General features: G+C 41.6%; 1 protein-coding gene and 1 non-coding gene across 4 annotated transcripts in view; both read left to right on the top strand.

Annotated features, from left to right (window-relative positions):
• LOC100357899 (B cell receptor associated protein 29) overlaps positions 1-13,304 on the top strand; it is a 69,379-nt gene that overhangs the window by 15,829 nt on the left and 40,246 nt on the right. For all 3 annotated transcript variants that reach the window (XM_070071152.2, XM_051849693.3, XM_070071151.2), the window contains exon 6: positions 44-152. In XM_070071152.2, the coding sequence (XP_069927253.1) occupies positions 44-152 (109 nt within the window). The remainder of the gene's footprint in view (positions 1-43; positions 153-13,304) is intronic.
• On the top strand, positions 9,493-9,584 carry LOC127491932 (small nucleolar RNA U109). The gene has a single exon (XR_007920856.3). It is a non-coding gene; the product is annotated as a small nucleolar RNA U109 (small nucleolar RNA).

The following is a 13,304-nucleotide window of genomic DNA, read 5'->3' as shown; positions in this document are numbered from 1 at the left end:
ACAATCTAAGTTTACTTCTTCTGATGACTCTCTTTTGTGATAGATCTTGAAAACCCAGGGCAAGGATGACGAAAACATGTTGGAAGCAGAAAATAAAAAACTAGTGGAAGACCAGGAAAAGCTGAAAACTGAATTAAAGAAGACTTCAGAAGGTAATTTTATATGCTTGTTTAAAATTGAAAAGGCAAACATGATATTTTGCACTGTTAAGCTCACTGTTTTTCCTACAACAAAACTAATACCTAAATATGCTTCTGGCCAAAATACCAAGAATGACCTATTTATAAATTCTTCCTCAAATATGAATATAAAACATTGTTTCAGCCAAGAGAAACATGTTCTGTTTTACAGAAAAACATACAGGTGTTTCAGATCTGTGTTGTAAATACAGATGTGCCTGCCTTAAGCAAAAGAACTATGTTCCTGAAAAGTTGCTTGTAAACATACTTTTGTAAAATGAATCACATTTTTCCATCATGTATTACTTCTTTGAGAGAAGCAATCTGAGGGAACAGTTTTGGTTACAAGAAAATATATTATTGTGGCATGCATTGTAGCCCAATGAGTTATACTACTGCCTGAGACACTGCATCCAGTTTAAGTCCCAGTTCACCCACTTCCAATCCAGCTTCCTGCTAATGTGCCTGGGAAGGCAGCAGATGGTGGTCCAAGTACTTGAGTTCCTGCCACCCATATGAGAGACCTGCATATAGTTGTTCCTGGCTCCAGGCTTTGGCCTGACCAAGCCTGCCTGTTGGAAGAATTTGGGAATAAACCAGCAGATGGGAGAGAGAGAGAGAGAGAGAGAGAGAGAGACAGACTCCCTATCTCTCTAACTCTGTGTTTCAAAAAAAATGTTTATAAATGAAAAAAAAAAAAAAATCTTAAGCCCTGAAACTTCCTACCTGCTAGATAAAAGGAAAGCATTCCTTGAAAGACATAGATATAGAGTAAGCAATAATCTGGGATGTCAATTGACAGTTTGAGTGCCTCAGTCCAAAATATGTTGCACTCTAGGGCTGAAATGGAGTCCATTTTCCTGAAGGCAGCTATTTCATCCATAATTTTTAAAAAAGTATTGTGGTAGTATTTCCTTCTTCCTAGTCAAAAACAAATTATTACCTGCAGCTTCACAGCATAGAAAGGTAGATATGCCAAATCCGATGTCTTTCCAGAAAACTTTGTGGGGCTTGACCCATGGCACCATGTCTTCATATGATAGATATTCCTTGTACTAGCCAGATACTAGAGAACCTCTCAGCCAGTCAGGGGTAAGATAATAATCAATGAATAGACATTCTCAATTTCCAGTTTTTTCTCCCACTTTAAATTGGAAGTAAATAGGGGAATATTCAATAACAGAATCAAGGTCCTACTTAACACCATTAGCAATCTTAGATTTTCAGTAGTTTTCAGTGTGATTGAAGTTCCCAGTAACTTAACTAGCCTACAGAACATCTGTGTGTGTTGTTTGGATTAGAAAGCCCACAGATAGCTAATTGTGTAAACAAAACAAAAATCCACAGGAGAAACAGGCTCTGATGCAGCAGTTAAAACACCACATCCCACATGAGAGTTCTAGGGCTTGAGACCCAGCTGTCCTTCCAGGCAGATTCCTGGTAATGCACACCTGGGAGGTAGCAGGTTATGACTCGGCTGGTTAGGTACGTGCCACCCGCGTGAGAGGCCCAGACAGTTCCTGATTTCCTTCTGGTCCAACCTCGGACTTGTGAGCATTTGGGGAGTAAACGGGCAGATGAAAGCTCTTCCTCTTTCTCTCTGCTTTTCTCATGAAAGATTTTTTTCAAAACCACAAGAGGATACTTTCATATGATACAAAATTGTTTAGTTACATTCCTGCTTCTTCTTCAAAGTGAAAAAAAGAGTTTATAGACAGTAAGTTAAAAAATATATTGTCCTCCTAGACATATTAGTATACTATATAACTGGTAAAAGTATAGCCCCAAATTTAAGAATCTTGTTGTAGTTGGTACTGTTGCCTTTTTTTTTTTTTTTTTTTGAGATTTTTTATTTTATTTATTTGAGAGGTAGAGTTACAGACAGTGAGAGGGAGAGACAGAGAGAAAGGTCCTCCGTCCGTTGGTTCACTTCCCAGATGGCTGCAACAGCCAGAGCTGCGCCGATCCAAAGCCAGGAGCCAGGTGCTTCTTCAGGTCTCCTACATGGATGCAGGGGCCCAAGGAGTTGGGCCATCTTCCACTGCTTTCCCAGGCCACAGCAGAGAGCTGGATGGGAAGAGGAGCAACCAGGACTAGAACCGGAGCCCACATGGGATGCCGGCACTGCAGGCGGAGGATTAACCTACTGCACCACGGCATCAGCCCCAGTACTGTTACCTTTTCTGCAATTCCAAAAGATTTGGAACATAATCAAAAAATTTTAAGACTTGTGTGAAAATGAATTTAGGGTAGTTGCCTACCTTGTGCAAGACATTGCAAAGGAGAAACTAGTGTTCTTTTTTTTACCTAGCCTACAATGTTGCTGCTAGTTATTTCAAAGGATACTAGGTATTATTTCCAAGATACCTTTATTTAAAGGAAAAAAAAGTTTCAAAGTCTTGCTTTTCTTTGTATTTGCAAAGAATCTCTTTTATGTTACAGGCAGAATAGGATAAAAATGTAAGACAAGGATAAGGAGTATGTTGTACCACGCATCTCTTACTCATGTTCAATTCAGTTTCTTCTTCCTTTGTTTTTTGAGAATTCCAACTTTGAGATATTTCAGCTTAAATTGCGTTAAGACTGACATAAAACTAAACTCAATGTTACATGAACATTTGTTTCAAAGACAAATCAGATGTTTGGAGAAAATGAACTCTTTGATAATAGAGGATTGTATTTATAATCTGATAACAAGAGAATGCCACCTTCTGTGTTTGAAGTGTAGACTGCAGAACTACTTTCAGAGTGAATCAGTGTCATGGTAAAAGCAGATTTTACCTGCTTGGGTACATCCAGTTTGGTACTGGCAACATGTGTAATATTTTATGAACACATTTTTTTTTCACCCAAAGTTATTTTTTTAGATAACATTCTTAATGGCCTTGAGAAGGTCAGCGTTCCATTTCCAACCAAGGTGGTGTTTTGTACTCTTGACCTATCCCAGTCAAATTCATGAAAGCAAGAAATGAAAAGTTACATCAATTAAGAGTGTGATTTGGATGAATTCAGCAGTAAAATGTTCTGAATACAGCACCACTCAAAACTAGTCATTGATTTCTAACAAGTGAGGGTATTAATCCATTATTGCCACAAAGGTCTTTTATTCTTGAAAATTGAGTGAAAAAAGGCAAAAGAATTTTGTGTGTGTGTGTGTGTGTGTGTGTGTTTAGGTAAATGTGTTTTTCATATGAGTTTTCTTACAGTATTTCTTAAACCTAAGTAAAATATTTATTCCCAAATATATTGGCAAAAATGAAATGTAAATAAAAAATGTTATTCAAGCTAATTAGACTCAAGTTGGAAAAGTGATGATCTGAAGGCAGTTGTTAATTCTCAGTAGTAACAGACCACCATTAGCTTGTAACCACCAGCTCAGATTTTGACCAGAGTTTTTAAACTATTACATGTGCTTCAGTATAGTAACATCACCATAGTGAGCCAAAAGAGCAACCATGTCCCAAAGCACCTAATTTATACTCAGGACTGACTTGGTCAGGTATAAGGATCCAGTCTGTCATTTTAGTAACCCAGTTAACAGTAACTCCAATATGCCAGTGTATGGAGTAATTAGGAAGGGCACTGTTATGGAAAATGAGAAACAAAGCTTCGAAGAATTTATAAAGTTTGAAAGCTCTCATGATAGAAAAAGACTTTACAGGAGAATATTTCAAGAAATTCATGGAAAGTGGGAATTAAAAGCTAAGTTTATTTGGTACAAAAATGTTGAAATCCACATACAATTTTTTTTCTTTTTTTCCCCTAAAAACCTATTACTTAAGGTATACAAACTTCACATATTTCATAAATATGACTTTAGGAACATAGTGATTCTTGCCACTGTGCCCGTACTCTCACCTGCACTCCCATCCTTCTTCCTCATCCATCTCCTATTCCCATTCTTATTTTTTAAATACTTATTTATTTATTTATTTATTTGAAAGGTAGAGTTACAGAGAGGCAGAGGCAGAGAGAGAGGTCTTCCATCTGCTGGTTCACTCCACAGATGGCTGCATTGGCCAGAGTTGCACTGATCAAGAGCCAGGAGCTTCCTCCAGGTCTCCCACGCAGGCACAGGGGCTCAAGAACTTGGGCTGTCCTCTGCTGTTTTCCCAGGCCACAGCAGAGAACTGAATCAGAGCCCGTATGGGATGCTGGGACTGCAGGAGGCGGCTTCACCTGCTATGCCACAGTGCCGGCCCTTCCCATTCTTATTTTTTAGTAAGATCTATTTTCAATTTACTTTATACACAGAAGATTAACTCTACACTAAGTAAAGAGTTCAACAAATAGTATGAAAAAAAATATGTTCCTGAACAGTTTTTTAATTTCTCTTTTGATTTCTTCTATGATCCACTGTTCATTCAAGAGCATGTTCTGTCTCCATGTGTTTGCATATGTTCTAGAGATTCTTTTTTTTTTTTTTTTGATAGGCAGAGTGGACAGTGAGAGAGAGAGACAGAGAGAAAGGTCTTCCTTTGCCGGTGGTTCACCCTCCAATGGCCGCCGCGGCCAGCGCGCTGCGGCCGGCGCACCGCGCTGATCCGATGGCAGGAGCCAGGAGCCAGGTGCTTTTCCTGGTCTCCCATGGGGTGCAGGGCCCAAGCACCTGGGCCATCCTCCACTGCACTCCCTGGCCACAGCAGAGGGCTGGCCTGGAAGAGGGGCAACCGGGACAGAATCCGGCGCCCCGACCGGGACTAGAACCTGGTGTGCCGGCGCCGCTAGGCGGAGGATTAGCCTAGTGAGCCGCGGCGCCGGCCTAGAGATTCTTGAGTTACAGATCTCCAGCTTCATTCCACTGTGGTCTGAGAAGATGTATGATATGATTTAGATTGTTTTGAATTTCCTGAGACTTCCTCTACGACCTAGCCTGTGGTCTATCCTAGAGAAAGTTCCATGAACTGGTGAGAAGAATGTGTATTCTCCAACTGTAGTATCAAAAGTTCTGTAGATATCCTTTAGTTCCATTTGGTCTGTAGTGTCGATAAACTCTGTTGTTCCCTTGCTGATTTTCTGTCTAGTTGATCTATCCATCACTGAAAGTAAAGTATTGAAGTCCCCCATTACTATTGTATTTGAGTCTATCTCCCTTTAGATCCCTCAACATTTCTTTTAAATAGCCAGGTGCCCTGTAATTAGGTGCATATACATTCATTATAGTCATATCTTCCTATTGAACTGTTCCCTTAATCACTTCATAGTGCCCTTCTTTGCCTCTTAACAGTTTTTGTGTTAAAGTCTATTTTGTCTGATATTAGGATGGCTACATCAGCTCTTTTTTGGTTTCTGTTAGCATGGAATATCTTTTTCCATCCTTTCAGTCTGCATGTATCTTTGTTGGTGAGATGTGTTTCTTGTAGACAGCAAATAACAAATAGATAGGTTGCTTTTTTTTTTTTTTAATCCATTCAGGCAGAGTGTTGAGGCCATTTACTTACATTCAAGGTGACTATTGATAAGTAACAACGTGGCCCTGCCATTTTGCCATAAATATTCTTATTGTTTACTTTGGATTTCCTTTATACTTTTACTGAGAGATTTTCTGCCTTTACCCTCTTTCATAGTGATGACCATGTTTCTGTGTGTAGCACATCCTTAAGCATCTTTTGTAAAGCTGGAGGAGTGGCAACAAATTCTGTCAACTTCTGTTTGTTATGGAAGGTCTTTATTTACCTTCATTCATAAATGAGAGCTTTGCAAGATACAATATTTTGGATTGACAGTTTTTTTAATCTTAAGACTTGGAATATATCTTGCCATTCTTTCCTAGCCTGTAGGGTTTCTGATAAGAAGTCACGGGGCTGGCGCCATGGCTCACTTGGTTAATCCTCCACCTGTGGTGCTGGCATCCCATATGGGTGCCAGGTTCTAGCCCTGGTTGCTCCTTTTCCAGTCCAGCTCTCTGCTGTGGCCCGGGAGGGCAGTGGAGGATGGCCCAAGTGCTTGAGCCCCTGTACCCAAATGGGAGACCAGGGGGAAGCACCTGGCTCCTGGCTTTGGACCAGCACAGTGCTGGCTGTTGCAGCCATTTGGGGAGTGAACCAACAGAGGGAAGACCTTTCTCTCTGTCTCTCTCTTTCACTGTCTGTCTTTCAAATAAATTGAAAAAAAAAAAAAAAAAAAAGCTATGAGTCTAATTGGAGATCCTCTGAAAGTTACCTGGCATTTCTCCTATGCACATTTTAGAATTGTTTCTTTATGTTTTACTATGGAGAGTTTGACTACAATGTGTCATGGTGAGGATCTTTTCTGTTCATGTTTATTAGGAATTCTATATGCTTCCTACACTTGGACGTCCCTTTTTGTCTCCAAATTATGGAAGTTTTCTGTAATTATTTCACTATAAAGGCCTTCTATCCATTTTCTCTATCCATGCCTTCAGAAACTCCTAAGATCTGTATGCTGGATCATTTGATAGTCTCCCATAAACCTCCAACACAGTTTTTAGTTTTCTAATTTCTTCTCTTTTTTTTTTTTCTTTGACCTGACAGTAACATTTCCAGAGAGTTGTCTTCTAACTTGGATATTCTTTAAAAAAAGAAAAAGATTTATTTATTCTACTTGAAAAAGTTACAAAGAGGCAGAGAGAGAGAGAAAAGTCTTCCATCTACTGGTTCATGCCCCAAATGACCATAACGTCAGGAGCTGGGGCATTCTGGAGCCAGGAGCTTCTTCTGGGTCTCCCAGATGGGTACAGGGTCCCAAGGACTTAGACCATCTTCTACTGCTTTCCCAGGCCGTAGCAGAGAGCTGGATCTAAGTGGAACAGCCAGGACTCAAACTGGCACCTATGAAACTGAGATGTTAAAGAGAAATCAAAATTAAATATTGGAAATGAAGAATTCAAAAGATCAAATAAAAAATGTGGTGGAAAGCCTTAACAAGAGATTTGGAGAGGCAGAAAAAAGATGGCCTCAACAGCCGGCACTGCGCTGATCCAGAGCCAGGAGCTTCTTCCGGGTCTCTCACGTGGGTGCAGGGGCCCAAGAACTTCTGGGTCTTCCCACAAGGGTACAGGGACCCAAGGACTTGGGCTGTCTTCTACTGCTTTCCCAGGCCGTAGCAGAGAGCTTGGTCGGAGGAAGAGCAGCTGGGACTAGAACCAGTGCCATTATGGGGTGCCGGCACTTCAGGCCAGGGCGTTAACCCACGGCACCACAGCGCTGGCCCCATGGATTTCTTTAATTTGTGGATTTGCTTCTAATTACTCCTAAGTAGTCCTACAATCAGTTTTTTTTTTTTTTTAAGATTTATTTTATTTATTTATTTGAAAGACTGAGTTAGAGAGAGAGAGGTCTTCCATCTGCTGGTTCACTCCCTAGATGACCACAATGGGCAGAGCTACACTGATCTGAAACCAGGAGCCAGGAACTTCTTCCCGGTCTCCCACATGGGTGCAGGGGCCCAAGGATTTGGGCCATCTTCCACTGCTTTCCCAGGCTATAGCAGAGAGTTGGATCGGAAGAGGAGCAGCCAGGGCTAGAACCAGCACCCTTATGGGATGCCGGCGCTTCAGGCCAGCGCTTTAACCTGCTATGCCACAGTGCCAGCCCCCTACAATCAGTTTTTTGAATTCTGTTTCCAGCATTTCATTGTCAATCCCTTCATTTTCACATTCTAGTACTGAAGTGTTAATTGTGTTAATTTGGGGGCATCCTGTTGTCTTTCTTATTCTTGTTTCTTGAATTGCTGCATTTATATTTGTGGAGACACTTGTTTTGTTTTTTCCCTGTGATGGCTTTTCCCTGTGAATTAGTGGAGTGTCTGCTCTTTCAGTGAATACCCTGAGACATGTGCTGAGTGTGACCAAGGAGCAGTGTTCAGTGTTCCAGGGTGAGGGAAGTGTCCAAAGTGACACCAAAGTAGGGCAAGACAAATCTTTTTTTTTTTCTTTTTTTTGAGGTGAGATTTAATCTGCTCTGTTGGAGTAGTCTCAGGCTCACCTTCTCTCCTCCTAAGAGCCCAGTGCCTGGGCATTAGCCCCAGTGGGTACAGTGTTCATCCATGCTGCCCAAGAACCACACAACGGATCCATGCAGTCCTCAGTGTGAGCACAGATCCTGCAGCAATGACCCTCACTGGATAATCAGGGGGCCTGGGGTGTGTGGAGTCACTCACAGTGACTGCCCAAGGACCCAGCCACACCCTGCACCCTCCTGTGCAACCACAGTGTTTCCACAGTCCCAGCACAGGTCTGACAGCCTCCCGTCAGTTCTCCCAGCAAGACTCAGGCGTCTCTCCGCTGGTTGCTGGGTGTGTGGACAGAAGCTGGTGCAGCTGTTATGTATGTCCAAAATGGTGCTCACCCTCTCAGCTAGTTATAGGACACTAGTGCCATGTGATCAGGGAGAGAAAATCATGCCCTCTTTTTTTTCTTCAAGGTTGGCAAGTACACTGTCCCCACAGGGCCCCAAGCTGGACTCATGCCAGGCTTTTCCCACAGCTTTATTGCCAAAGCTTGGGCTGCTGCAATCTGGTCTCACCTTACTCTCCAAAGCTGGTGCTGAGGCTCTTGGCTGCTGGGGTCCTGAGTTGTGTGCATCCACACCTTCCATGTAGATCCACAGTGTCCCTCTAATTTGCATAGAGTTTTCTCTGTAGTTTTCTCCCTAACTCTTCCCTGGGATTGCACTCTCTCCACTTTTTTTTTTTTTTTTTTTTTTTAACTATCTTCCCCTAAACTAGACCAGTAAGCTCCCTCCCTTTTCCATCATTTTGGAATTCCTTATTTTTTTCTTAATATACATTTGTTATCAACTTTTTGAAAACTCCATATATATATATATATTAGTAAACCTTCTGATCTCCAAAGAGACACTTCAGAGGACTCTTCCAGCATGACTTCTGGCACTTATAAATAAATACTTTTTTAGTATTTGTTCTTTTTTTTTTTTTCCAAATATTTATTTATTTATTTATTTGAGAGGCATAGTTACATACAAAGAATGGGAAAACAGAAGTCTTCTATCCACTGGTTCAGTCCCCAAATGACCACAAGGCCAGAGCTGGGCAGATCCAAAGCCAGAAGCCAAGAGCTTCTTCTGGGTCTCCCACATGAGTGCAGGGGCCCAAGCACTTGAATCATCTTCCACTGCTTTTTCAGGCCATCAGCAGGAAACTGGATCAGAAGTGGAGCAACCATAACTAACTGGCGCCTGTGTGGGATGCCAGTGCCACAGGTGGATGCTTAGCCTACACCACAGTGCCAGCACTAGTATTTATTCTTATAACTAGAGTAAATATGTACCATTAAATCATTGCATGCATACATGCAGTGATTAAAGTAGGCACAATTTTAAAAGTGATTGAGCTGCATGTAGACATGACTGTTCCTCATTCCTTTGGGAACAAGAATATATCTATAACATATGCTATATTTTAAAACAATTCTTTTTTAAAAAAATATTTATTTATTGGCCGGCGCCGCGGCTCACTAGGCTAATCCTCCGCCTAGCGGCGCCGGCACACCGGGTTCTAGTCCCGGTCGGGGCGCCGGATTCTGTCCCGGTTGCCCCTCTTCCAGGCCAGCCCTCTGCTGTGGCCAGGGAGTGCAGTGGAGGATGGCCCAGGTGCTTGGGCCCTGCACCCCATGGGAGACCAGGAAAAGCACCTGGCTCCTGGCTCCTGCCATCGGATCAGCGCGGTGCGCCGGCCGCAGCGCGCCGGCCGCGGCGGCCATTGGAGGGTGAACCAACGGCAAAGGAAGACCTTTCTCTCTGTCTCTCTCTCTCACTGTCCACTCTGCCTGTCAAAAAAAAATAAAAAAAAAAAAAAAAAAAAAAAAAAAAAAAAATATTTATTTATTTATTTGAAAGAGTTACACAGAGAAGGAGAGGCAGAGAGAGAGAGATCTTCCATCTGCTGGTTCACTCCCCAACTGGCTGCAGTGGCCGGAGCTGAGCCGATCCAAAGCCAGGAGCCAGGGGCTTCCTCTGGGTCCTCCCAGGCTCAGGGACCCAAGGACCTGGGCCTTCTTTCACTGCTTTCCCAGGCTATAGCAAGGAGCCGGATCAGAAGTGGAGCAGCTGGGACTTGAACCGGCACGCATATGGGATGCCAGCATTGTAAGTGGCAGCTTTACCCACTACACCACAGCGCCAGCCCCTAAAACAGAATCTTTTTTTTTTAAGATTTATTTATTTCTTTGAAAGAGTTACACAGAGAGAGAGAAGAGGCAGAGAGAGAGAAGTCTTCCATCTGCTGGTTCACTCCCCAATTGGCCAAAATGGCTGGAGCTATGCCCATCCGAAGCAGGAGCTTCTTCCGGGTCTCCCACATGGGGGCAGGGGCTCAAGGACTTGGGCTATCTTCTACTGCTTTCCCAGGCCATAGCAGAGAGCTTGATGGGATGCTGGCACTGTAGGTGGCTCATATGGAATGCTGATATGGAATGCTGATGTCCCAGGTGGTGGTTTAAACCACTGTACCATAACATCAGCTAATTCCTTCATTGAAAAATCATTTAATGTGGAGGAAAGCATCACACAGTTTTAAAAAGTATATTTATAAAGATAAAGCAGATTTTAAGTAAATTACTTAAACAAAGCATATGCAAACAGAACAGAAACTGACTGTAAAGGTCTCTCATGTTATCAAGCAGTGGTAGCATATAGGCCTTAGGCTTGAGCTGGGAAAGAGAACCTTCTAGTTATCTCTGTAAAGTATTGATAATTCAATTTTCTTCTTGGGCACTTGCTTACATATCATTTGACTTGCCTCTGAATGAACTAGAATTTTGTTTTACAAACCAACTTTACTACCCTGTAAGATATTACGATTTTTTTTTAAGTCATCCTTTATTGCCATAAATAAATATACTAATAAACAAATGATACTAAATAGGAACTGGGGTGAAACAAATGATACTAACATAGGAACCAATGATGAAAATAGTCAAAGTGCTTCACAAGAGAAATTGAAGATCAACACAAAATGGGAAAATTACAGGGGGATTACCAACTACATATCAAACCCCTAAATTTCCTACCTTTTACATCCTAAGACATAGCTTTGTATACAAAAATTTAAAACTAGGATTTCCAGCTCCTTACAAATGAACCATATATATGTATACATATATATATGAGAAAGAGAGAGGTGTCCACAGAAAGCTCATAGAAAATTGAAATTAAAAGATGTTTATTTTGGTGCAAAAAGTTTTGAAATATATGCATAGTTGTTTTACAATATGCATTTTCCATGTATTTTTTGAAGACTCCTTATATCTATCCTTATTTACTTATTTATTTTATTTGAAAGGCAGAGTTAGAGAGGGAGAGACACCAAGAGAGGTCTTCCATCCACTGGTCTAGTCTCCACATGTCCACAATAGCTGGGGCTGGGTCGGGCCAAAGCCAGAAGTAGGAAGCTTCAGCCCGATCTCCTATGTGGGTAGCAGGGACTTAAGCACTGGGACCATCTTCCACTACTTTTCCCAGGTGCATTAGCAGAGAGCTGGATGGAAGTAAAGCAGCTGGAACTCCAACTGGCGCCCATATGGGATGCACAGTTTAACCTGTGCACCACAACACTGGCCCCTAAAAGTCTCAAAATTCAACCCACGAGTGTTTTTCAGTTGTAAATTCTTATGGACACAGATTCAGTTGTCTTTAACCCATGATTATATCAAAGCCACCATCTTATTTTAAATTTGTTAAGGCTTAATAGCAGTGTGATATTTTTGGTCAGATTATAATTTTTCAGAAAGATTTATTTGAAAGAGGAAAAGAAACAGATACTCCACTTGCTGGTTCACTCCCCAAGTGGCTCCAGGACCCAGAAACTCCATTCTGGTCTCCCACATGGCTGGCAGGGACCCAAATACTTGGGCCATCTTTTGCTGCCTTCCCAGGCACTTTAGCAGGAAGCTGGATCAAAATTGGAGCAGTCAGATCTTGAACCGGCACTCTAATATTAAATGCTAGTATCACAGGAAAAGGCTTAACCTACTAAGCCGTAATACCAGCCCCATATTATTTATTTATTTTTTCTTTGTTACCTATTGATGAGTTTTTGTGATTTGAATAAAGAGAAATGTGGGCTTTTTTCCTTCTGTTTACTTGTCTGGAGTTTCGGCTCCTTTTACTTATTAATTGAAAAAAATTCAGTTTTGAAAATAATTTGATGGATGTGGCAGTTGGCACTATATAATTGATAATATATTAATTACTTTAAAACAAGCAAAATCTATGACCAATCTTTTAGTTAGGTAAATAAAGGATTTATTAGTATATCATATTATCTTTTTTTTTTTTTTTTTTTTTACAGAGGATCAGTTTAGTATGCATTAAGTAAGGATTTCAACAGTTTGCATCCCCATAGAAACACAAAGTGAAATATATTGTTTGAGTACTCGTTATAGCATTAAATCTCAATGTACAGCACATTAAGGATAGAGATCCTACATGAGGAGTAAGTGCACAGTGACTCCTGTTGTTGACTTTACCAATTGACACTCCTGTCTATGGCATCAGTAATCTCCCTATGCTCCAGTCATGAGTTTCCAAGGCTATGGAAGCCCTCTGAGTTCTCCGACTCTTATCTTGTTTAGACAAGGTCATAGTCAAAGTGGAGGTTCTCTCCTCCCTTCAGAGAAAGGTACCTCCTTCTTTGATGACCTGTTCTTTCCACTGGGATCTCACTCGCAGAGATCTTTTGCCAGAGTGTCTTGGCTTTCCATGCCTGAAATACCCTCATGAGCTTTTCAGCCAGCTCCGAATGCCTTTAGGGCTGATTCTGAGGCCAGAGTGCTATTTAGGACATCTGCCATTCTATGAGTCTGCTGAGTATCTCACTTCCCATGTTGGATCACTCTCCCCTTTATTTACTCCATCAGTTAGCGTTAGCAGGTACTAGACTTGTTTATGTGCTCCCTTTGACTCCCAGTCCCTTCACCTTGACCAACTGTGAACTGAAACTGATCACCTGGAACAGTGAGATGGCATTGGTACATGCCACCTCGATGGGATTGAATTGGAATCCCCTGGTATGCTTCCAACTCCACCACTTGGGGCAAGTCAGCCTGAGCATGTCCCAAATTATACATCTCTTCCCTCTCCCATTCCCACCACCATGTTCAACAGGGATCACATTTCAGTTAATTTTTAACACTTAAGAATAACT

The sequence above is a fragment of the Oryctolagus cuniculus genome, chromosome 3 (genome assembly GCF_051225735.1).
Source record: "Oryctolagus cuniculus isolate XC-2025 breed Fujian yellow rabbit chromosome 3, ASM5122573v1, whole genome shotgun sequence".
Lineage (NCBI taxonomy): Eukaryota > Metazoa > Chordata > Mammalia > Lagomorpha > Leporidae > Oryctolagus > Oryctolagus cuniculus.
This window is presented reverse-complemented; position numbering and strand designations above follow the sequence as displayed.